We start from the raw sequence: 23,140 nt of genomic DNA, 5'->3' as shown, positions 1-23,140 counted from the left end.
CCACTCAATCATACTGTTTAAACCCCCGGGGTACTACTGTATCTAGCTTAAAAATATGTCTTTGCTCCTCCTCATTAAGTTGTTTCAAATCCCCTTCCGCATCAGTGATCTTATAAATAATTCGCAATCTCAATTGGTCCACTGAGTGTTTATATTTAGACCAGTGTTCCACTAAGGGAGCCTGGGCTACTCCGTTAATAATACGGGACTTGTGCTCGTTTAAGCGTGACTTGATCTTGCGGTTTGTCCGACCAATGTATATGAGGTCACAAGGGCAAATTATTGCGTATATAACTCCCTGGGAGTTGCAATCCGTATTCATTCTCGATCTCAAAATTAAATCTCTCCCTGGGACTGCCCAATTTTCGCCCTGAATGGTAAAGGGGCACCACTGACATTTCCCACAGCTCCCGTGATAACCTATCATTCTTTCACATCTCATCCCATATCTTTGAAAGTTGCATCTTTGTCCCAACGTTCTCCCCCGAGAATAAGCTACTAGCGGGAAGTGCTCTAAAGATTTATGGCTCTGTAAAATGTACCAGTATTTTCTAAGTATACTTACCAGGGCTGCGGTCGCCCTGGAAAAGGGTAACACACAAGTCAATTGGCCATACCCATCCTGGGGAGTGTTTTTTGGTTCTTGCAAAAGCAAGTTCCTTTGTGCAAATTTGCCCCTCAAGTACGCCTTTCTGATTGAACCTTCAGGGTAACCTCTAGACCTCAATCTCTCCCCTAACCTTTTAGCTTCAGTTTTATATTGGGTGACCGAAGAACAAATCCTGCGAATACGTAGGAATTGCCCGATGGGTAGATTGTATCTCAGTTTATATGGATGAAAGCTGCTATAGTGTAATGTAGTATTCTTTGTAACTGGCTTCCTGTATAATGATGTAGAAATAGACCCTTGTTGGACCTGGACAGAGATGTCTAAAAAATCTATGGTGGTTTTGTGACTTACCATAGTGAATTTTATATTGGTGTCCACCGAATTTAAATATTGGTAAAACACGTCTAATTCCTGTCTCGTGTTGTCCCAAATAAAGAAAATATCGTCTAAAAATCTACCCCAAAACAAAATATTGGGGAACCATATAGATGGATACACCCAAGCTTAAACGAGCACAAGTCCCGTATTATTAACGGAGTAGCCCAGCCTTAGTGGAACACTGGTCTAAATATAAACACTCAGTGGACCAATTGAGATGAATTATTTATAAGATCACTGATGCGGAAGGGGATTTGAAACAACTTAATGAGGAGGAGCAAAGACATATTTTTAAGCTAGATACAGTAGAACCCCGCGGGTTAAACAGTATGATTGAGTGGGGTTCCCTGTTGTAAATTGTTACTGGAGACCGACCAATGGGCGGCAGGGGGGGCGTGATCTAGAATTGGCGGAGTAGTATTTAAATTGAGATCTGAGGACGCCGGCGCCATCTTTTACTCACTAAATTTCTGGAGTCGGATGACGGCGGCGACCTCAGTAAGCTACCAACATTACTTTAGTTTGAACGACACAATCATTTATGGGGAGGGGGCTGTTTTCAACTGTACATTTCGGCCCTGTTTCTATATATGATTCTATTATGCTTTTTTATATATTTTTCAGGGAGACCCTTGAGAAAGCACGATTCACGTGCAAAACATGTCGGGTCTGGCTCCCCTGGTTTGGCTGAGATAAGTACCATTTGCACTTTGGATTATTATCTACCAATATAGCAGAAAGCTGAGGCACTGCAGGAAAACATAAAAAGGCTAAAGCAAACTAATATTAGTAACAACACTATAATATGAATAGACAGCCAATGATGAAGCACCACACTATGCTTCCCGCGAGATAAAAATTCTTTTTGCGGTGGAGTGGTGGGGCTGAGGCGTCTTGCACACCAACATAAGATTGTATTCTTTAAACAATATCCAGACTGCGTATACTTAAGGGGGTGTTATTGTTTATTCAAGAGGCTGGATTAATATAAGCAATAATAAGTGGTCATCACAGTAGTGGCTTACCATGTAGTGAGATGGCAGGGTCTCAAATTTCCTTTGTGGACATAGCTACTACTAAGTGATGACCTTTTTCATGTGTTTGTGTGGGTGAAGGGAGATTGTAATTGAGTAGGGAGAGAAAGTTTTTAAAGTCTTTCGTATCTGGATTGTCCTCTTAGTCTAGGTGTATGTTTATGTCGCCTGCGATGATATTGTAGGAAGGAATAATAGAATTATGTAGGACAAATTCACAAAAGTCCTTTTTGGCTTTTTGCCAGCTTTTTGGTGGGACATAGAACAATATGCAAGATAGGGATTCTTCTAGTTCTTTGCTACTGATTATATAGGCTAATATTGCTAACTGATTGGTCATTTTGGAATCCAATAGTTCAAACTCAAATCCTTCCTTAAGAATAATTGCTAATCCTCCCCCTTTTCTACCTTCACGGTTTAGCGTAAGGATTTTAAAATTATCTGGTAGAAGATCAATTATTATTGGATCATTTTCAGATAATAGCCATGTTTCAGTTAGGAAAAGACAGGCTATTTGCTTTCTGATGATCCAATCTTTAATTAGAAAAGCTTTATTCGTGACAGATCTAGTATTAAGATATGCACAGGGAACCGAGGTGGATGTGATAGGCTTGGTAGGAGTAGTGGTTCTGATAGGTTTTACTTCCCTTATTCTTTTTTTAAGGCTTCGTGGATGTCTTCCTTTATTTAAGATTACATTAATGTGATTTATCCTATCTATTTGTGGGTTAATTATGTATTGGATTGATAAATCAGGGTAATGGATTGAGTGTAATTGTAGATAGAGTGATTAACATATTTGATGCTGCCGCTTATTAGATAGAACAATGAAATCAATAGGAAATTCATATTTGCAGGGTAGTATGTCCCTTCGTGTTTCAATAACTATATTAGTTTCCCTGTTACTCCTAATTTCTAGGTTGTTTAGTTGAAACAGATTAAATAGCTCTTAAGATGGGTAGTATTTTAAAAGTCACAAAAAATGGTGAATTCTAATGATTTTTTTCCCTTCCCCAAAGTAAAATACAGCTTTTTTTGTACAGTGAATTCTTAAATACTGAAACATCTTTGTCCGGAGACAAATTTAGCCTTTTGCTACTGTTTCAGAAATCAGCAGGAGGGCAGTCAGAATTTTTAAGGGCACAATAGCATTCACAGACTCTTCCAGTCTAGCTGCAGACATGCTAATTAATATATTTCTCTATCACCAGGTTGATTTGAAATAGCAATTAAAAAGAGTAATTGAAATGTTTACTTGTTGTAGGGGTGTCAGCTAGGACCTGGAATGTAGCAATTACCCATGACGGGCTGGAGGAGGAGGAGGAGGTCTTTGAAGTGCTCCTGAACTCTCCTGTGAACGCAGTACTTGGCACCAGGACAAAAGCCATAGTGAAAATTGTGGACCCCAGAGGAGGTATTCTTCACTGTATCTAGCTTTAAAAAAGGAAGGAAAGAAAGAAAAGCAAAAAAGCAGCATTTTTGGCTGAAGAAATCTGCTCTGTTTTCAGTGGCAGAGGTGAAAATAAAAGCCCAAGAGAATGATTTCCTTCCAATCAAAGAGTTAAAAGAGTTGTTTTATTTATCAGAAACGGAAATGGAGATTTAAGTCTGGCAGCACTGGACATAATTCTCTTGTTCTTCTCATTTATTATACCGATAGAAAGGTTTAACAAATAGATTTTGTCCTCAGTTGCTTGAATAAAGTGACATACATGCAGTGAGCATTTTTTTTTTTTTGCGTTGTAGAATGGTGAGAAAGACTCTCATTGCTACCCTCTCTTTTTCTTTCTCTAATTGTTATAAAATCAACATCCTTATTTCAGTTGAAGAGTGAGGAAGCTACTGAAAGAAAAGCACCCATGAAATTCCAGTTGATTGCCTCCATTATTGCAGAATAATAGATCACAATAAAACAAGTGTAACTCTGGTCTGGAGTAGAGTCCATATCCAGGAGTTCTTAGGGTGCTAAACTATTCCCCCCCCCCCCTAAATATTCAAAATGGTTTAACCAATCAGCAACAGCCACTGAAAGTACTTCTTGATTCTTCACTGTCAATGAAACCACATCTCAAACTGGTTATTCAGAAGATAATTCTGAAGTTGAAATCACTGCAACTTTTGAAAGGATTGATGAGTCTGTATATTTTTTGTACAGTTGTACAAGCATACATTGGAGTCAACTTTTCAAAATGATTGGGGGTGCTCAAAAGCCCTTTCCCAGACCCCACCCCCATAAGAATAGTACTAATTGCAATTCTATTTTTCCATTCATTTTTTCATATATGCACACACAATATAATCTTATTAACAATACATAATGGTTAACCACAAAATTAAACTACACTGTGCTTCTCAACATTTATTTCTACCAGAACACCTTGCTTTGATTACACATGTAGAACACAGATAACCCCTATGCAAATACAGGACCACAAATTAAAAGTACTAATATACACAAATGAAACCCTAAGGGCTCTTTTTACAAAGCTGCGCTAGCGGGTTTAACGGGCGCGACTTTTCATCATGTGCTAACCCCCGTGCTGGCCGAAAAACTACCACCTGCTCAAGAGGGGGGCGGTAGCGCGGCCGGCGATTTAGCATGCACTGTTTCGCGCGTTAAACCGCTAGCACGGCTTTGTAAAAGGAGCCCTAAGATGTCAGACTCTGCAATACCAGAGAAATAGAAAGAAATTAATTTCTTCCTGAACAGTGCAAAATATAGACAGCAGATATAAATTCTCAAAACTGACACATGTCAATTGAAAATAAAACAATTTTTCCCTACCTTTGTGGTCTGGTGATTTTATTTTTCTAATCATCTTTTTCCAGGCACTGGTTGCATTTCTTTCTGTCTGTGCTCTTAACGGTGTATCCAGAGCCTTCTTATCCATTTGCTGTTTTTCTCTCCATCTTCACTTTCTGCCCTACATCAGTCTTTTCCAATAAACACAGGGGATTTAAGTCCAAACAATTACTTGGGATGGGATAGGAGGCAAATAGCTAGCACACCAACTCAGATAAGTGCTTTACCTTTATCTATGGAGAGCTATATGAACATTCTAATGCTACCAGAAGCCTTAGCGTCCATTACAAGGTGCTATGATTAGGAATGTATGCACCACTAGTGACTTTGTATCACTGCATGGCACTCTGTTGAAGTATATATGAGCACATTAAAATTTAAAATTATCTTCTGTGATATTTATAATACTTTTCAACTTCGGTGGTATAAGAATTTCTTATGGGAGAGGAATATTGTTTGTGCTAACTACATCCATCTTTGGCATAGCTTTTAACATTCAACTTTCTTCCATTTTTCTGCTTTCTTTTCAAAATCTATCTACGTTCCATGTTTTCCCTTCTCTTCTATCCATGCATACTATATCCTCCCCCTCTGTCTTCTCCCCTATTCCCATCTATCCATAAAGAGCATCTCTTCTCCTTCTCTCCCCTTTCCCTCCATCCCTGTGCACCATCTCTTCCCCCCCTCCCCTTCCCCTCCATCCCTGTGCACCATCTCTTCCCCCTGTCTCCCCTTCCCCTCCATCCCTGTTCAGCATCTCTTCCCCCTCTCTCCCCTTCCCCTCCATCCCTGTGCACTATATCCTCCCTCTCTCTCCCTCTCCTATGATCTGGCATCTCTCTCTCTCTCCATCTCTCCCCACCCTGGTCTGCATTTCCCTCTGCTCTCATCCCTACCCTCTCTGCCCCCATCTCTGGGCTAACTTAAAACAGCTCCAGGGGGCCCCACAGTCCAGGCATCTCTTCCTCTTCTGTCCATGTCCCTCCCTCCCTTCCCTTCACATTCCCGGTCTCCTTTCAATATCAAAATCTTCATTTTAGAGGGGCCCTGGTGTGGCAGGCATTCTCACATTCTGCCGGCAGTGCCCCAAAGTTTTCCCTCTGCTGTGATCCAGCTAGGTGGGAACAGAAAGTTGTGTCAGAGGGAGGTGGATTGTGGAAGAGGGAAAGCTTTGGAGAAGTGCCGGCACCCCTCTGAGAAAGAACACTGATTGCCCTGACTAAATATCAGCCCCAAGTTTCTAAATAAATGAACTTTATCTGCATTTTAAATGATAACAATGAATCCAGCATAACTCCTAGTTATTGTACTTCCCACTGAATACGAATCTGGCACCCTGCTAAATCCACCTGTTTAGGAACATTTGTACTTCTATTAATAATCAAGATGCCTGTCTTTGCCAGATTTAGATTTAAATGATTCACTGATAGCAGGTACAAACTTTCAAAATCACCTGCCTTATAAAATTAATATTATTAATTGGGTATTTCCTAACAAGAAGAAATACTATAATATTGGCTGCAGCAATATTATCACTCAGACCTAAATCTTGTCATATATCACGTAATGGCAAATTCTATATAGTCCACCTAAGGTTAGTCACCTACATTGATCGCCTAGTCCAGTGTCTCACAAAGCTGCAGCACAGTAAACATGGTAGCCACGGCTCAAGGACATCCGTAAGTATGCAGACGTCAACATGATGACATCACGCACATGTGTGACATCATTACGTCGATGTCCGGGCATGCGCAAAGGCCCAGACGAGGCCCTGAGCTACCAGTGGGGGTGCTGGAAGGGAAGAGGCATGGAGAAAAGAGGAGGCGCTGGTGCCAGCTGGCTGCCTACATACAGGATGTGCCTCTCGCTGTGAGAGGCACGTCCTGAAGGCAGTCAGCTAGCGCCAGTGCCTCTCCTCCTCCCCGACGTCTCGCGGCACTCCTGGAATCTAGGCGACACACTAGAGTGCCACGGCACACAGTTTGCAATACACTGACCTAGCCAATGTAGGCGCCTAACTTAATTGATTAATAGACTTAATCAGATGGCATTTAACATCTCATAATTGGACTTCATTGAAAGTTAGGCGCCTAGTCCATGATCCTATAAAAAAGTAGGCACTTAGTCCAAAGTACCTACCTAAAAGTGGGCATGACGAGGAGGCTGATTGTTGGCGTTTTATCGAGTTAGGTTCCTCTTTTTGAATTAGGGGTCTATCTTAGGTGCAGGTATTTAGGCGAAGAAAACCCTGGCATAAATTGGGTGCACCTAAATTTAGGATGCCTAGCAATGCCATGCCTAAGCCCGCACAGGTGGCGCTAAGCGTGATTCTATACCGTGTGCCTAATTTTTGTAGAATCATCCTTAGCACCATATTAGTTGGCACTGAATTTTTAGGCTGACTATATAGATTCAGGCCCTTAAAGTCTACTGCAGTGTATTGCAAACTGTGTGCCACGGCACACCAGTGTGCCTCCTGAGATTTCAGGTGTGACGGGGTACACTGGGGAAGAGGAGAGATGCCAGCGCCAGCTGACTGTCTACAGGACGTGCCTCTTGCGAAGACAGGCACGTCCTGTAAGCAATCTCCCAATGCCAGCACCTCTTCTCTCTGCCGGCCCTTCTTTCCAGCTCTTCTCTCTTCTCGCCGGCTCTTCTCTCCTTCTTTCTGCCAGCCCTTATCTCCTCTCGGTACAAGGCCTGTTTGAAGGGCCTTTGCGCATGCGCTGGTGTCAGCATGCTTCCGGGTGTCTCGAGCCGGGGACATTAGGTTTAGTGTGTCCCGGCTCGAAAAAATTAACGAGACACTGGTCTAATGAATAAGATAACTTTGCTAATGCTGCAGAGACTCATCTCAATATAGCAAACTAAGCTTAACTTTGACTTTACATCATAATTTGCTATGTTCTATTTGACAAATAAAAAGTGAGCCATGCCAGAACAGTAAGACCCTTTGCCGATGTCTATAATACAGTATGACAATCAACAAAACAGAGGAGTTAATGCCTTAAGGCATTACGAATAATACTACCTCTTTTAAGGACTAAATATTTTTCATTGGCAAAAAAACCTCCATACTTTCATATCAAATCAACATGTGATATAAAGCATATTACTGAACATAAGCCAGCATTTATTTTATGTCCCAACAGGACCTGTTTAACTAACGAGCTTCTTCAGGGGATCCAAGTGCTTTTAAAAAAGAGAACACTTGGCCCTGACCTGTTCCATTCCCAGTCCCACCCCATTCTGTTTCCAGCCCCGCCCCCACATGAACCTCGTGTTTCCTTTACTGAGCTCTGGGCCATGTCTACTGAGCTCTGGGCCGTGCGTGGATGTCAATGCGATGACATCATGCTCATGCATGCTCAGGGCCTTCCAAAACCCGGGCAAACTGCCAACAAATATCTTCCTACTTGGAGCCATGACACTAATAATGCTTCACGACATTCGTTCCTACCAGAACACCTAGCCTTAGTTACATGTGCAGAACACAGAAACACCCTATGCAAATACAAGCCCTCAAACTAAAAGTCCTAATATACAATACACAAATGAAACCCTAAGATGCCAGGCTCTGCATGCAGTACAACACCAGAGAAATACATTTCTTCCTCTCCTTCCCGTAGTCTGGTTTCTCTCTCCCCTCCTTCCTTTCCCTTCTCCCTCTTTCTTCTATCCCTTTCTTCCCCCCCCCCCACATCCACTGGTCTGACATCTCTCTCCCTTCCCCTCCTCACATGGTCTGGTATCTCTACCCTTTCCCTGGAGGTCTAGGGCATCTTCGCTTTCCTCCCCATTCCCCATGGGAGGGGCCTAGGGGATCTGGCCAATAGGAATCTTAGGCCACTCCCAGTACATCTCATAATGCACTGGGAGATGGACCTAATATTCCAATTGGCAAAGGTGCCTAAGGCCTCTCTTACAGGAGGGGCCTTAAGCGCATGGGCCAATCAGGCCCTTAGGCCCCTCCCCGGTGTATTCCATGATGCACCAGGAAGGGGCAGGCCCGCCATTGCAGTGGAGGCATGCCTGCTGGCTGGACGCAGCCAGGAGCCAATCGGCCAGCCAACTTCAAAGGTTAGAGGGGGGTACTGGTGGGGGTGGGGGTGGGGGGTCCAGCAGGGTTAATGGGTCCTGGTGGGGATGGGGGGATTGAACATTTTAGGTGGGGGTTCCGGCAGGAGGGACTGGGCATCCCTCCTACTGGTGATGTACGGGGGGTTGGAGGGTTCCAGCAGGAGAGATTGGGCATCTCTCCTGCCAGTAGTCTTCGCGGGGGTGGGGACAAGTTACCGCTAAACTTATCGTGGCAGGGAGATCCTTTGCCGTGATAAGCTCAGCAGCAACCAGGTTCTCTAACCGGCGTCTGTAACATGGATGTTGGTTAGAGAATCGGGTTCTTTTAGGTGGGCTTAGGCACGATTCTGTATAGGACGCCCATGTACAATTCTCAAAAGCCACTTAGGTGGCTTCTGAGACAGGGTGTCCTATACAGGATCCGGGCCTAAATGCTCTGACACTCATAGAATTCTCTTTCTGTGTGGAACTTCGAATAGCACATTGGTTCGACTTCCGTTCTTCACTAGAAATTCATTTGGTTATACAAGCCTAGAGCCAACCTTTTTGTATTCCCATGACACCAGTGCCATGATATACAAGTACATCCCTGATGAAGGCTTTCTTTTAGATACCGAAACACGGACCGTGTTGGGGTCCAGTAAAAAAGGATCAAGGATTCTTTATTAGGCTTGAAGAGTTTCATGTATATGTTCTAATATTTTAAAAACTTTTAAAATAAATTTATATTTTTTTCCGAAGGCTGACGTGAATAGTCCCTTCCCCACTCTTTTTTGTGTTGCGTTCTGTTATACGTGGGGTTGCTTTTTCCTTTTTGTTGTAGAATATATTGGCTCATAGAATTCTATCAGCGTAAGAGCATTTAGTGCCATGGGAGAAACCTCTATTGCTTAGTAAAAGAAGGCCTTGGGACTACCATGAAACAGTTTCAAAAATATATTTAGCACTGAAATTTAAATAAGAGCAATCTAATACAATGTCAGCATAATATTTATGAAACAACTATGAGAATATCGGCAAAAGCCAAAAAGAACCCAGGCAGTAACATTTTGTGCAACCTGCAGTGCTCATGGATATGTTTGTAAATTAATGATTAGAGTCTTTTCTAAACCCTAATAATGAAGAAGGATAACCCCTTTAAACAGCAAAAGGATTTACCAATAAGCATCCTTGTGTGAAACAAAATATGAACAATTCACGCAATAACTGGTCGCAACACTTCCTTGAGCAGCAATAGCTTCAGCTACATTTTCTCTGTAACTGTTGACTAGTTCTTCACACCACCCTTAAGGAATTCTGCCCATTTCTCAGAATTTGTGAATGTATTAGAAAACAAACAAGTAATAAGTTTTAATATTGTAATTAAGCAAAATTTGTCTCAAAAAACTCCAATGTTTACTGCAACCATTTGCTTCTACATGTTTTAGGTCAATGTAGTTCTTTACATTTATCCAATCCAAAGAAGAACATCTGGGGAACAGGTACCCTATTTCCAGCTTCCACAGTCTCCAGGCCATCTGGTCCTGGTGCTTTTCAGCTAGAAGAAATCTCTCTTTCATCTCCCAAAGAGACAACAATGACACACAATAGGGGAGATCTACCACAGGAATTTGACTCTCTTAGTCTGGCAAGAAGGCGGTTAAGAGTCAATGGAAATGGCAATACAGTAAGATGCTTGAGTTTTGTTACATTTTGTTTTAGTAGCAGCTTGAAAACTCCTTGAAGAATAGATTCCTATATTTATGATAAAAAGTACCATTTTCCTAGAGACCAATGTTTACTTGGTTTTAATTGAAAGAACCAGGAAGCACAATGACTGTCAGTGGGCCATACTTCCATCTTGCATACAAAAATATTTGCTTTTAGGAGGGTTGAACGGTCATTTAGATATTAGACTAGAGGACTTTTGTACATTGTTTCATTCATTTATTCACTCAGGTTTATTTACACACTAAGCTGTCATATAGATAAAGGGCTCCTTCTACAAAGGTGCGCTAGTGTTTTTAGTGCACGCACCGGATTAGCACATGCTTTAGCGCGCGCTACCTGAAAAACCGCCTGCTCAAGAGGAAGCGGTAGCGGCTAGCGCGCGTGGCATTTTAGCATGCGCTATTCCGCGCGTTAATGCCCTAACGCACCTTTGTAAAAGGAGCCCAAAATGACTAGAGCTGTAGATAATATTTTTTTCAAAAAGGACCTATTTAGTTTTTAGACTTGTCGTTTTCTCTTTTCGTGAGTGTGTGTTAATGGGCTGCTATGCATTAATGCAAATTTTGCTTAAACATGTGCACTCTTTGGCATTTTTCAAACACAATTGTCTATCAGGATAAGATAACTTTGTGTGGGAATTTTTTTCATTCCAGGTTCATCCATCCTCTGTCTTTAGAAATGAAACCAATGTCATCTTTAAGGTATAAATATTGTGCAGTAGTTGGTTCTAGCATTTGTTCTTAACCTTTTGGAAATGAGGTTTAGTATGCAATATATATATTTTTTTCATGTGCTTTATTTAAGTGATGCTTTATTAAACATATTTTGATCTTAATACCAACCTGGAAATGTTTATCTTTTGAGCTTACTATCAACCTGGAGTACTCTATACCCCCCAAAATAAAGCCCTGTTCACCTATATGAGGTGCCTTCAGCACACCTACGTGACGCCTAGGTCACGGCCATCTAACTAGCGCCCAAGCTGCGCTAGCAGTGTAACACGCATAATAGCGTGCGCTAAACTGCCGGCCGTGTTAGCCGCTACCGCCTCCTCTTGAGCAGGTGGTAGCTTTAGGCCAGCGCGGGGGTTAATGCGTGATGAAAAGTCACGCATGCTAACCCCGCGAGCACGGCTTGATAAAAGGAGTCCTTAGTTTTAAAATTGACATATGGTTTAATAGCTGAGTGGGTGGCACAGTGGTTAGAGCTACACCCTGATGTTGTTGGTTCAAATCCCACGCTGCTCCTTGTCGCAGAAGCAAGATATAAAAAAAGGATTAAATGATAAATAAAATATAATAGTGGTGCCAGCATTTCACTGGATACAATTTTAATGAAAAACAGCATAAAATCACCATTCTAATGATGTCATAATAATGAGATTCAATAAAGTTTTAGACATTATGAAGACTTCTGTGTTGCACCTAAAAGACAAGTCTGCCTAACTATTAAGATGCATTTAGACTCGCTTAGTAGCGCCGAGCACGATTCTCTATAGTACGTCTATGCATTATAGAATCGCGCTTAGCACTTTCCCGCTGGACATCTAAACAACGTCTAACTTTCAGATGTCCTTTACAGAATTTGGCCCTCACTGTTTAACGCAGTTTACTAAAGGGGCATCTAATCTTTTTATCTGTTTTATGAGGTTTTTTGGCTTTTCTCCTTATTTTACAATTTGTGATTCTACAGATTTATGATATTTAAGAAGTCTTTTCAGTGCTGCATTTAATTCCTTTATTTTGAAAGCTTCTTCTTGCTTTTTTTTCCCTCTCAATCCAGTATCATGGCATTGTATCACTCCAAGTAGAAGATGATGTTTCACCTTCCAACCTAAGTAAAGCTAAAGAGATCGTGGCCAACCAAGGGTGGGCAAAGTGGGAAGCAGCTCCTTCTCTGAATATTGACGTCCCACAAGCAGACAAGGCAGTGCTAATGACTGCATCCCGCCACAGAACTCAGGTGGAAAATCTTTTGGCATTCAGCTATTTCAGTTACTTAATCCCACTGGGACATATGTTAACAAAAATATGGCGTTCCAATGCAGTTGATAATTAAGGAGGACATTTTAAAAGATTATGCAGCATTTGCATATGTAAATAGCAGCATTTAGATGTGTAGATGGTCCTGGTTACTCAGATTCAAAAAGGAGAGTAGTTTGGGAAAGCTAAAAATTATACATGTTTACAGGTTATTAAAAATTTGAAATACCGCCAAGTCCATCAGGATACAAGCAGTTTACAAATAAAATAAAACTAAATTCATATACAGAAAAAAAATCCAATAGTACAGACCTACTTCATTCAAACAAAATTAAAAAGAAAGAGATAATTATATATATATACCTCTCAATGCTTCCTAGTGTGTTAATGAATCTTACATTCCACTTTGGACTGAATATTAAAGGCTGTTTAAAAAAAAAGTATCTTTCAACAGACTCAATTTTTTTTAATACCATCTCAGCCCAAATAATTTTAGGCATAGAATTCCACATTGAAGATGCAACCCCAAGAAAATGCATTTGCACGAGTGGAATCCCAATGAGCACTTGAGACAGTTGGTGCCATTTGATGATCTTTTAAGAGATCTTTAAACTCGAAAAGGAGTATACGGAATGATAAAACTACTGACATAGCCTGGCAATTTTTCAAAAAAGGACCTGTGAGCCAATACAAGGATTTAAAATCTAACACTATAGTAGACAGGCAACCAGTGGAATTTAGAAAAAGAGGAGTTATATTGTCAGATTTTTTTATACCTTCCAAGAATCTCAAAGCTGCATTTTGAATTGTTTTAAGACCTTTAGTATTTTTTGTGTTATGCCAATGCAGTGGCGTACCTAGGGTATGTGGCATCGCCCATCATTTTTTGACACCCCCCCATGTAAAAAATATATTTTTTGTAATGACCATGAAATGGAATAAATGGTCAGAATAGAAACAGGCAGTGAAAATTTTCTTATATTCCAAACATAACAACATAAATTATGTCTGAATTGTCATGACATCAGAAGTACATATGGAGTAGTTGCAGGTGATGCTTGGGACAGTTCTGATTGTGTTAGTTCGGTTCGGTTTCGGAATAGAAGGGTTTTTATTTCTTTTTTGAAGGTTTTGTAGTTTGTGGTCGAGGTCAATAGGTTGTAGAGTTGGGGGTCGAGTGTTGCAGCTCGAATGGCTAGGAGGTTGTCGAACAGTTTTTTTCTTTTGACGTTTTTGGTTGGAGGGTGTGTGAATGGTGCATGAGTTCTCCTATGTCTGGTTGAGGTGGATTGAATTATTTAGCTGAAGAAATTAGTTACCCCCTCATCCCACACACATTAATTCTCTTCCATTTTTGTTCCCATTATAAAAAACACTGATAAGTTCTCAGAAAAAAAATACATTAAAATAAGAAGTGAAAACAAAGCCCCCTACAGATGAGAACATAACATAAGAATAGCCTAACTGGGTCAGACCAATGGTCCATCATGCCCAGTAGCCCATTCTCATGGTAGCCAATCCAGGACACTAATACCTGGTCAAAACCCAAAGAGTAGCAACATTCCATGCTACCGATCCAGGGCAAGCAGACACTTCCCCCATATCTTAATAACAGATTATGGACTTTTCCTCCAGGAATTTGTCCAAATCTTTCTTAAAACCAGCTACACTATCTGCTTTTACTATAACTTCTGGCCACTTCATTTTTAAGTTTAGATCTTTACTTTCAAACAGAGACCTTGCTAGATGTCAAATACAGCACAAGGTAACTTCACATGGACTAAGTTGTGCAGGAAATGTGAATCTCCTCATACACCCACCATATAGTGCAAAAATGTGCAAAGGTCTGTTTTTTTTCTTTCGATCACTACATAGCCTAATGCCACACAAGCAGTGCTGTTACAAACATATTCTGTAGGTCAATGCTAAGGATAACAAAGTTTCCTTCCTTGGACCAGAAGGAGATACTGATAAACTACTGGAAGAGATCCCAAAACAACATCCAAAGACCCACTCAGTGTGTGAACCAGTTGAGTGGAGTGGACTAACTAGGGGGTGGAAATGGGCCCGGAGTTTGCTCAGCAGAATTTCCCAGACCACCTCTTCCTCTCAACACATTGACACGCTGCCACCACCACCACTAGGAACACCTCACTGGGTAGGCCAGCTATGCTATAAACTTTATTAAACACATTATTATATTTTCTTATAAAGCACATATTTTAACTGAACTCTCTGACATCCTCAGCCTTTCCATTCACAAAAATAGAAGGAAGAAAAGTTCCCATTTCCTGCTGTCTCATGTCCCCGGCCTATACAATATTTTTTTTCTGCAGACCCTTCAAAAGTCTGACCAAATCCTCGTTTCACTTGCATTATAAAGTACTGAGGATGCCATCTCTCCCCAATCCCAGGTCCTAAAGTCTAAGACAATAGCGCAAACTAATGCTGCCAGATTCAGGAAAAAAAAATTCTATTCGATTCAGCCTATTGAATTGGTTTTTCAATTCGATTTTCCTGCCCAGTTGGGTGATTTTTTTCAAAACTCCTGGTGGGTTTTATAGCTTTTTCACACCCTTTGGCTTCTCCTAACCACATTGGCGCAGTGGTGTAAATAAAATAAAGAAACAAAAAGGACTTTTCCTCTCTCTGTTAAATCCTAGCTCACGTTTGCAGTCCAACACCAGCTCTGGCAGGATACACATTTCAAATCTGACATATTGTAATCACAAAACAGAAAATAAAATTAATTTTTCTACCTTTTGTTGTCTGGTTATATTTCAAATCTTGTTGGTCCAAGGCTCTGGTTTTCTTCTATTAACTTGCTTGCCAGGGTCTCCTTCTTTCTTCTTTCTGCATGCTAACCATCCATCTGCCAACTCTGTCCTCCCTTTCCATTTCCCTTCCCTCCCCAGGAAGTCTGGTATCTTTCCTTTTTTTCATCTCCCTCCACAGATCCACCTTTTCTTAACTACCCTTTCATCCGGCATCTCTCCCTCCTTCCCCACCACCCCAGAGTCCACCATCTCTCCCTTTCTTTTCCCAATTACCCTCCTATCCAGTATCTCTATCCCTCCTCCACACCATCCCTTGTGTCCAATTTCTCTCCCTTTCTGTTCCTTCCCTCCCTCCCTAAATCCCATGGTCCATCATCTCTCTCCCTCTCCTCTATTTTCAGACCCATTATTTCTTCCCCTCCAAAGTTTGGCTTATGCACGTCTCTTTGAACACCCCCTTCCCTCCGTGTACTTCTAAACCAGGGTCCCCCCCAAAGGCCTATCCCCCCTTAAAGGTCTGCCTGTCCCCCCTTGAAGGCCTGCACCCCCCTTGAAGGCCTGCCCCACCCCCTTGTAGTCCTGTCCCCCCCTTGTAGCCCTGTCCCCCCCTTGTAGGCCTGTCCCTCCCTTGAAGGCCTGCCTGCCTGTCCCCCCTTGAAGGCCTGTCCCCCCCTTGAAGGCCTGCACCCCCTTGAAGGTCTGCACCCCCCGAAGGCCTGTCTCACCCCCTTGTAGGCCTGTCCCCCCCTCGTAGGCCTGTCCCCCCCTTGAAGGCCTGCCTGCCTGTCCTCTCCTTGAAGGCCTGTCCCCCCCCTTGAAGGTCTGTACCCCCCCCGAAGGCTTGCACCCCCCAAAGGCCTGTCCCCCCCCTTGAAGGCCGGTCCCACCCCCTTGTAGGCCTGTCCCCCCCTTGTAGGCCTGTCCCTCCCTTGAAGGCCTGCCTGCCTCTCCCCCCTTGAAGGCCTGTCCCCCCCTTGAAGGCCTGCACCCCCTTGAAGGTCTGCACCCCCCGAAGGCCTGCACCCCCCGAAGGCCTGTCCCACCCCCTTGTAGGCCTGTCCCCCCCTTGTAGGCCTGTCCCCCCTTGAAGGCCTGCCTGCCTGTCCCCCCCTGAAGGCCTACACCCCCTTGAAGGTTTGCACCCCCCCGAAGGCCTGCACCTCCCCGAAGGCCTGTCCCCCCCTTGAAGGCCTGTCCCACCCCCTTGTAGGCCTGTCCCCCCTTGAAGGCCTGCCTGCCTGTCCCCCCCTTGAAGGCCTGTCCCACCCCCTTGTAGGCCTGTCCCCCCCTTGAAGGCCTGCCTGCCTGTCCCCCCCTTGAAGGCCTGTCCCCCCCTTGAAGGCCTGCACCCCCTTGAAGGTCTGCACCCCCCCAAAGGCCTGCACCCCCCCGAAGGCCTGCACACCCCCCGAAGGCCTGCCCCCCCTTGAAGGCCTGCCTGCACCCCCCCTTGAAGGCCTGCACCCCTTGAAGGTCTGCACCCCCCCGAAGGCCTGTCCCCCCCCCTTGAAGGCCTGCCTCCCACCTTGAAGGCCTGCCTGCCTGCCTGCCTATCACCCCCTCCCCCTTGAATGCCTGCCCGCCTGCCCCACCCTGAAGGCCTGATGCCCCGACCCACCCCGAAGGACCGCTCGCCCCCCTGGCCTCCCCGCACCACCTATGAAGCAGCCGCAGCAGGATTGTGACGTCAGCGATCCCTGTGCTGCTTAGGCGCTGCTTCCTGCGCCGCGGTCCCGCCCCTCCTCTGACATCAGAGGAGGGGCGGGACCGCGGCGCAGGAAGCAACGCCCAAGCAGCTCAGGGATCGCTGACGTCGCGATCCTGCTGCGGCTGCTTCATAGGTGGTGCGTGGAAGGTCAGTGGGGCGAGCGGTCCTTCTGGGGAGGGGGGACTGAACGGCAAGGCCGGGAACACCCCCTTAGGGGTGGCACCCGGGGCGGACCGCACCCCCCACCCCACCCTTGGTACGCCACTGAGCCAACGTATGCCATATTTCTGTAATCCAGATGAGAAATTACTAGAACATGAATGTAATATAAAGCAGATTTGTTGAGTAAATGCTTTATGGATCTTAATTGTCATGGATTATCAAAACTTTTCTTTGCTAAAGATGAAATTTGTTCTGAAAAAAACAATCCCCCTCTTCTACTAAACCGCACTAGCGATTTTAGTGCGGGGAGCCGTGCTGAATGGCCCACGCTGCTCCCGACATAGAGTTCTTATGAGCATCAGGAACAGCGCGGGTCATTCAGCGCGGCTCCCCGAGCTAAAACCGCTAGCGCGGTTTAGTAGAAGAGGCCCAATGTATAGTCAAAACTAATCCCTGGATAATGAAAGCTGGTAACTAATGGGATTGGTTTTCCTAAAAAAGATGAAATCAGATTCAGTTGATCTTCACAACCAGGCTTTTGTCTTGTCTGTATTCAAGAACAAACCATACAATAATAGATTTCAGACATGTCTGTAAGACAGCAAAGTCTGGATCAGTAGAAGAAATTTTAAAAACTAATAAAATGCCTTTTGTCCGGATCAGGATAATGTGGTTTTTAAATGTTGGGCGCAGAAGGGGCTTTGCAATCTGGGGCATTTCCTTCAGGGGGATGGGAGTCTTTCTTCTCTCACAGCTCTCCAGGCGTCCTGGTCCCTGAGTTGTCTGGATCATTTTGCGTATCGGCAGCTTGCTCATTATTATGCTACTCTGCCCAGGGACTCCCTCCAGCACACTTTTCTGATCACATTGCAGGAATTCTTTTTTGACGATAATTGGGAATGGCTCTCGGCGTCTCAATACCATTGCCGGCTGGTGGCTCTGCAGCCGCGGAGTGACTATCGCCAGCTTCTGTCTCTGTGGACTCGGGACTTGGGTTGTCGCCCTCGGGTTGCCTCCTTGTCTCCTTTGGTGCAACAGATCCCCCGGGTGGTGCAGAGCACTGAGCTCCAGAAATATCAATTTCGGATCCTTCATCTGGGTTATATTTCCCAGAAGCAGGCCTTTCACTTCGGGTGTACCTCTACCTCTACGTGTTTGAAATGCCACCAGGTTGATAACTCTCTGGCGCATGGTCTTTCGTCTTGTGCAGTCATTGCTGCCTTTTGGCTTGAGGTTAGTTGTTATTTGCAGACCCTGGTGGGCTATGCTCTTCCTTTTCAGGTGGAGGGGATCCTCTTTTTGGCTATGGGTTATCTGGGTGGGCTCTCTGCTGGTGATTCTTTACTTATCCGCAAGGGCTATATAGTGGGTAAGAAATGTATTCTAAATCATTGGCTCCAGGACTCCCCACCCACCATTTGTTGGCGCAATAAATTCCATCTTCTAATGGTCTGGGAATCCCTGTCAGCTCGGTTTTCTCGTCATCTCGTTACCTATTTCTTATGTAACCTTTCACCTCTTGCACTCTATAATTCACTGAATGTCCAGCCTTCTTCAGTGTAAACCGCCTAGAAGTATTTCGACTATGGCGGCATAGAAAAATAAAGTTATTATTATTATTATTTTTCATTCATTTAATCTTTTTACTTAAGTAATAATTTGGTCCCCAATATTAAGCTTTCTCCCCTTTCAATACTGTTGAGGTCTAAGGAGAAATAATGGACTATTATGTTGATATCTTGTGATTTATATTTGTTTCCTTTCGATTTGCCTGCATAAGTTGTATTGCTTGTATATTATTTCAATAATTATAAATAAATAAATGCAGTAAAGTATTTATGCTAACTGACTAGTTCGTGAACATCCACTCTCTGTAGCTAGACAGAGCCTCTCAAAAATAAAATTAAAAATATTTTCTAGTGCATTGTTAACGTGTGCACATTTGGAACTTACCACAGGATGCCTGAGTGTGTCCCATGGTATGCCGTTCTAAGCAGTATTAGATGTGCTTTAAGTTTTATTAAAATTTTGATTAATTGCTTATTGTGAATACTAGGCAATGTACAAGAAAAATGGAATATATTTCATCATTAAAAAATATATAAACAATTGACAAAAAATAATAACAGACTCACGGCCTCTTTTACAAAGCCGCGCCAATGGCTGCTCTGCACTAACGGCCCCGAAGCCCATAGAGAATTAAAGGGCTTCAGGGCTGTTTCTGCATGGCAGCTGCTAATGCGGCTTGGTAAAAGAGGCCGTCAGTGTTACACAAAAGGAAGGAAGTAGAACTACAATAAATTCAGAAAAGTAATCATGAAAGGTTAAAACAAAAGGAAGGGGGAGAAGGGGAGGTTATTTTAACTCAAAAGCAGGAGAGAGATTATAGCTCAAATGCATCTTTGAAAAGGTAACTTTTTAAAGCCTCTTTAAATTTGTCTAAGTTTTTTTCCTCCCTAAGGTGAGCAGAATTCCATACGAGAGGTGCCGTGATCGAGAATATAGTTGGACGATAAGTATTGATGATCTTTACAGAGGGAACAATGCAGCTTAGCAAAAACACCCCAACCTAATGTTACACATGCGCATTTTCCGGAGCTGACAGAGAAAATTAGACTTCACACAAAACCAGGCAGAATTAGCTTTGTGTAAACCTCGAGGAAGAAGTAGAAGCAGAAATTAAAGCAGTAATGGATGCGTTATCCTGCTCCTCCTAGGCCAGAAGTGAGACATAATCAGAGGCAATACTGAACCTCTCAGGAGATAAGGAATTGTTTTGGATTTGTTGTTTTCACCACGTTATCTATTACTTGATGTAGGCAGCTGTCCAGGCCTACCTCGGTAATGAGGCCTCGAATGCTATATACTGGTTTCAATAAGTATATATTTATTTAGCCAATCAATAACAGCTTACAGGAATAAATCATTTAGTATATAGCGTAACAGAAGGTGATCTCTAGGCCTAGAGGTCCTCCGATGTCTGTTCTGCCCTCTCCCTTCTAAAGGCCTGGTTTTTATACATTTCTTAGTGGCCAACACCACATTGGTTTACATCACATGATACATCCTTATTGGTTATTTACTTATGCATTACTGCCTAACTACATTCATTTATTGGCTATTCTCACCTACGTCATGTTATATGTTCACTCTGTTTTCCGTAAAACCTACCTTTTTCCCCGAAATGCCTGTTTCCCCACCATATTAGTATTTCCGAGCACAAGCTCAACTTTAAACATCCCAACTTTAAACATCTCTGATACTTTCTATTAGATGATATTTCTTATGAATTCTTTCTTCTGAGAATTCTGTCTTCTGACCATGGTCTGTTTATCTCTTTATGGTATCTGGTTGGGTGGGCCTTGGTGTAAAACCACAGCTAGCCCACAGCCTCAGGACCTGTTGCTTTTTTCTCTAGTTTTACTTCTACAGTAGCTAATTGAACTCATAAAACAGCGTATTTCTCCATCTTTGCATGCTCTTTAGTCAATGGTGAAATATCTTTCCACAGTTAATCTACTGTTTCTATCATCTGCAGAGATAGATAAGGTAGATGTCAGTTGCAGGGGGTGAGGGCAGTTTTTCTGTAAAGAGAAAAGTGATCTTTGTCTTTTTCCCATCCCCCTTCACCTGGTTTAATAATGTCAGGACTTACAGGGATGTATCCCACTTCACCTGGTTCGCTAATGTCAGGACTTACAGGGATGTATCCAGAGCTTCCATGCTTTATCCTCTCTCATACTTTGGCAACATGATCATGCCAGTGAATTTTTTGGGATTCTGAATCTGAGTGAATGAAGAGGCAGCAGCATGCCAGCTCTGCAACTTTTATTGCTGTTGCTATTTCCAAAATGGCAACTCCTCTCGGTCAATGGAAGGCTCAGTGGGCTTCTGGATATTGATAGGGAAGATGGAGAACTCCTGCGATATTTATTGAGGTTTATGAACCACCTTTAGGAAAAGATTCACCCACGTCAGTGAATAGCAGATATAGTTTAACAATAAACTTGCAATTATGCTAACGGCATAACAATAGAAAAGCTGACCAAATAACGAGCACAAATACAGTCAATGAGATAACTTTTGAAATGGCAAATTGAAACCCAGTAACATAACACAATATCAGAAATATACACATTTAACAGCACTGTAGAACAGATGTCAGTATAATACAAATGATGCCATAGTAGACAGCATAAAAGAACATTCACATAACAAAGATATGATGCTAATAATAATAATAATAACTTTATTCTTTTATACCGCCATAACCAAAAGTTCTAGGCGGTTTACACTAAAAAGAGCTGGACAATCAGCGAAATACAATAATACAGTAAAAAATACAAATATTTGTAAAATAGAATTTCAATAATAAAACTCACTAAGTAATAAACTTATCGAACAAAGTGGTCAATTAATTTCCAAAAACAGCAATAGGATAACATAGCTTGCTGAATACATTTACCTAATCAAGATTGTTGCCTCCCAGCTTGAAATGCTAGGGTCCTATCTAAGAAGGTCTTATATCTACACCCATTAATTTTTGGATAAGCAAATAAGTAGAAGTTTCTAGTTTCTACAGTACAATGAGACATCTTACAGTGTAGCTGAGGGGCTGAGTGCAGTTATAGACCCTCTTTTACTAAGCCGTGATAGAGACTTTTTTAGGGTTACCAGATGTCCGGATTTTCCCGGACATGTCTTCCTTTTCGAAGACACATCCAGGGATCTGGACGGCTTTTCAAAACCTGGCACTTTGTCCGGATTTTGAAAAGCTTCCTGTCATAATCGCGTTTGGAGGGGGCATCCGTGCATGCGCGGATGCAACGCAGTGACTTCATGTGCCACGTGATGTAATTGCGCCACATCCACGCATGTGCAGATGCTGTCTGGGGCGGGGCTGGGGGGTGGAACTGGGCGGGCCTGTGGGCATGGCCATGGGTCCAGATTTTCCTTCAGGAAAATCTGGTAACCCTAGGCTTTTGCTGCGGTCTAGGGTGCTCAATGTTCCAACGTTCATAGGAATTCTATGAGCATCACAGCAACATTGGACATTGAGCACCCCGAGCTGTGGCAAAAATCTCTATCGTGGTTTAGTAAAGGGGCTGGGGGGTGGCTAAAGACAGTGACAAGATGGGAAATACAAAGTCAATTAGAAAATAGCTCTCTATATGACCTTAGGGTGAATCATTATCACTCAGTACTAACCCAGTTCTGTTACCAATTCTCTATGACAGTGGTTCCCAACCCTGTCCTGGAGGACCACCAGGCCAATCGGGTTTTCAGGCTAGCCCTAATGAATATGCATGAGAGAGATTTGAATATAATGGAAGTGACAGGCATGCAAATCTGCCCCATGCATATTCATTAGGGTTAGCCTGAAAACCCGATTGGCCTGGTGGTCCTCCAGGACAGGGTTGGGAACCACTGCTCTATGTGACTTTAGGTGAGTCATTTTAAGGCTCATTTTCAAAGCACTTAGACATACATAATACTATGGTACTATGTGTGTCTTAGTACTTTGAAAATTAACCCCTTTATCTCTATGTTCTTCAGTGTATTTTTTCCTTTTTAAGTATGGGTTGCCTGCTAATGTGACCAAATGCAGAGTAATTTGTTACATCTTCCTTCCATTCCCCAAGAAAGCTATACCACTCTTTCTCCATCCCAGGACCAGTCCCTGCTCTTCCCAAAGAAGTGCACTCCAGACATAAAAGGGCTCTTACATTTCCAAGAAAATATCCAGAAGTTATTTCAGTGCGATGGGATTTCATGGAAAGTGTGGCATGCCTCAGACAAGGTTCGCATTATTGAAGAGAAACACGACTGGGTTAGTGTTCTTTTTCAGAGGGTTTTTTTTTTTTTCTTTCTTTTTAAAAATTTTAATCAGCCTGGT

At 42.9% G+C, this 23,140-nt stretch overlaps 1 protein-coding gene across 1 annotated transcript in view; it reads left to right on the top strand.

Annotated features, from left to right (window-relative positions):
- Positions 1–23,140, top strand: part of FREM1 (FRAS1 related extracellular matrix 1) — a 280,084-nt gene that overhangs the window by 240,064 nt on the left and 16,880 nt on the right. The window contains exons 29-33 of the mRNA XM_033919036.1: positions 3,287–3,436; positions 10,333–10,571; positions 11,269–11,316; positions 12,398–12,577; positions 22,916–23,074. Of these exons, the coding sequence (XP_033774927.1) occupies positions 3,287–3,436; positions 10,333–10,571; positions 11,269–11,316; positions 12,398–12,577; positions 22,916–23,074 (776 nt within the window). The remainder of the gene's footprint in view (positions 1–3,286; positions 3,437–10,332; positions 10,572–11,268; positions 11,317–12,397; positions 12,578–22,915; positions 23,075–23,140) is intronic.

This window comes from Geotrypetes seraphini, chromosome 1 (assembly GCF_902459505.1).
Source record: "Geotrypetes seraphini chromosome 1, aGeoSer1.1, whole genome shotgun sequence".
Classification (NCBI taxonomy): Eukaryota; Metazoa; Chordata; class Amphibia; order Gymnophiona; family Dermophiidae; genus Geotrypetes; species Geotrypetes seraphini.
The sequence above is the reverse complement of the archived record's forward strand: the minus strand, read 5'-3'. Positions and strand labels throughout refer to the sequence as shown.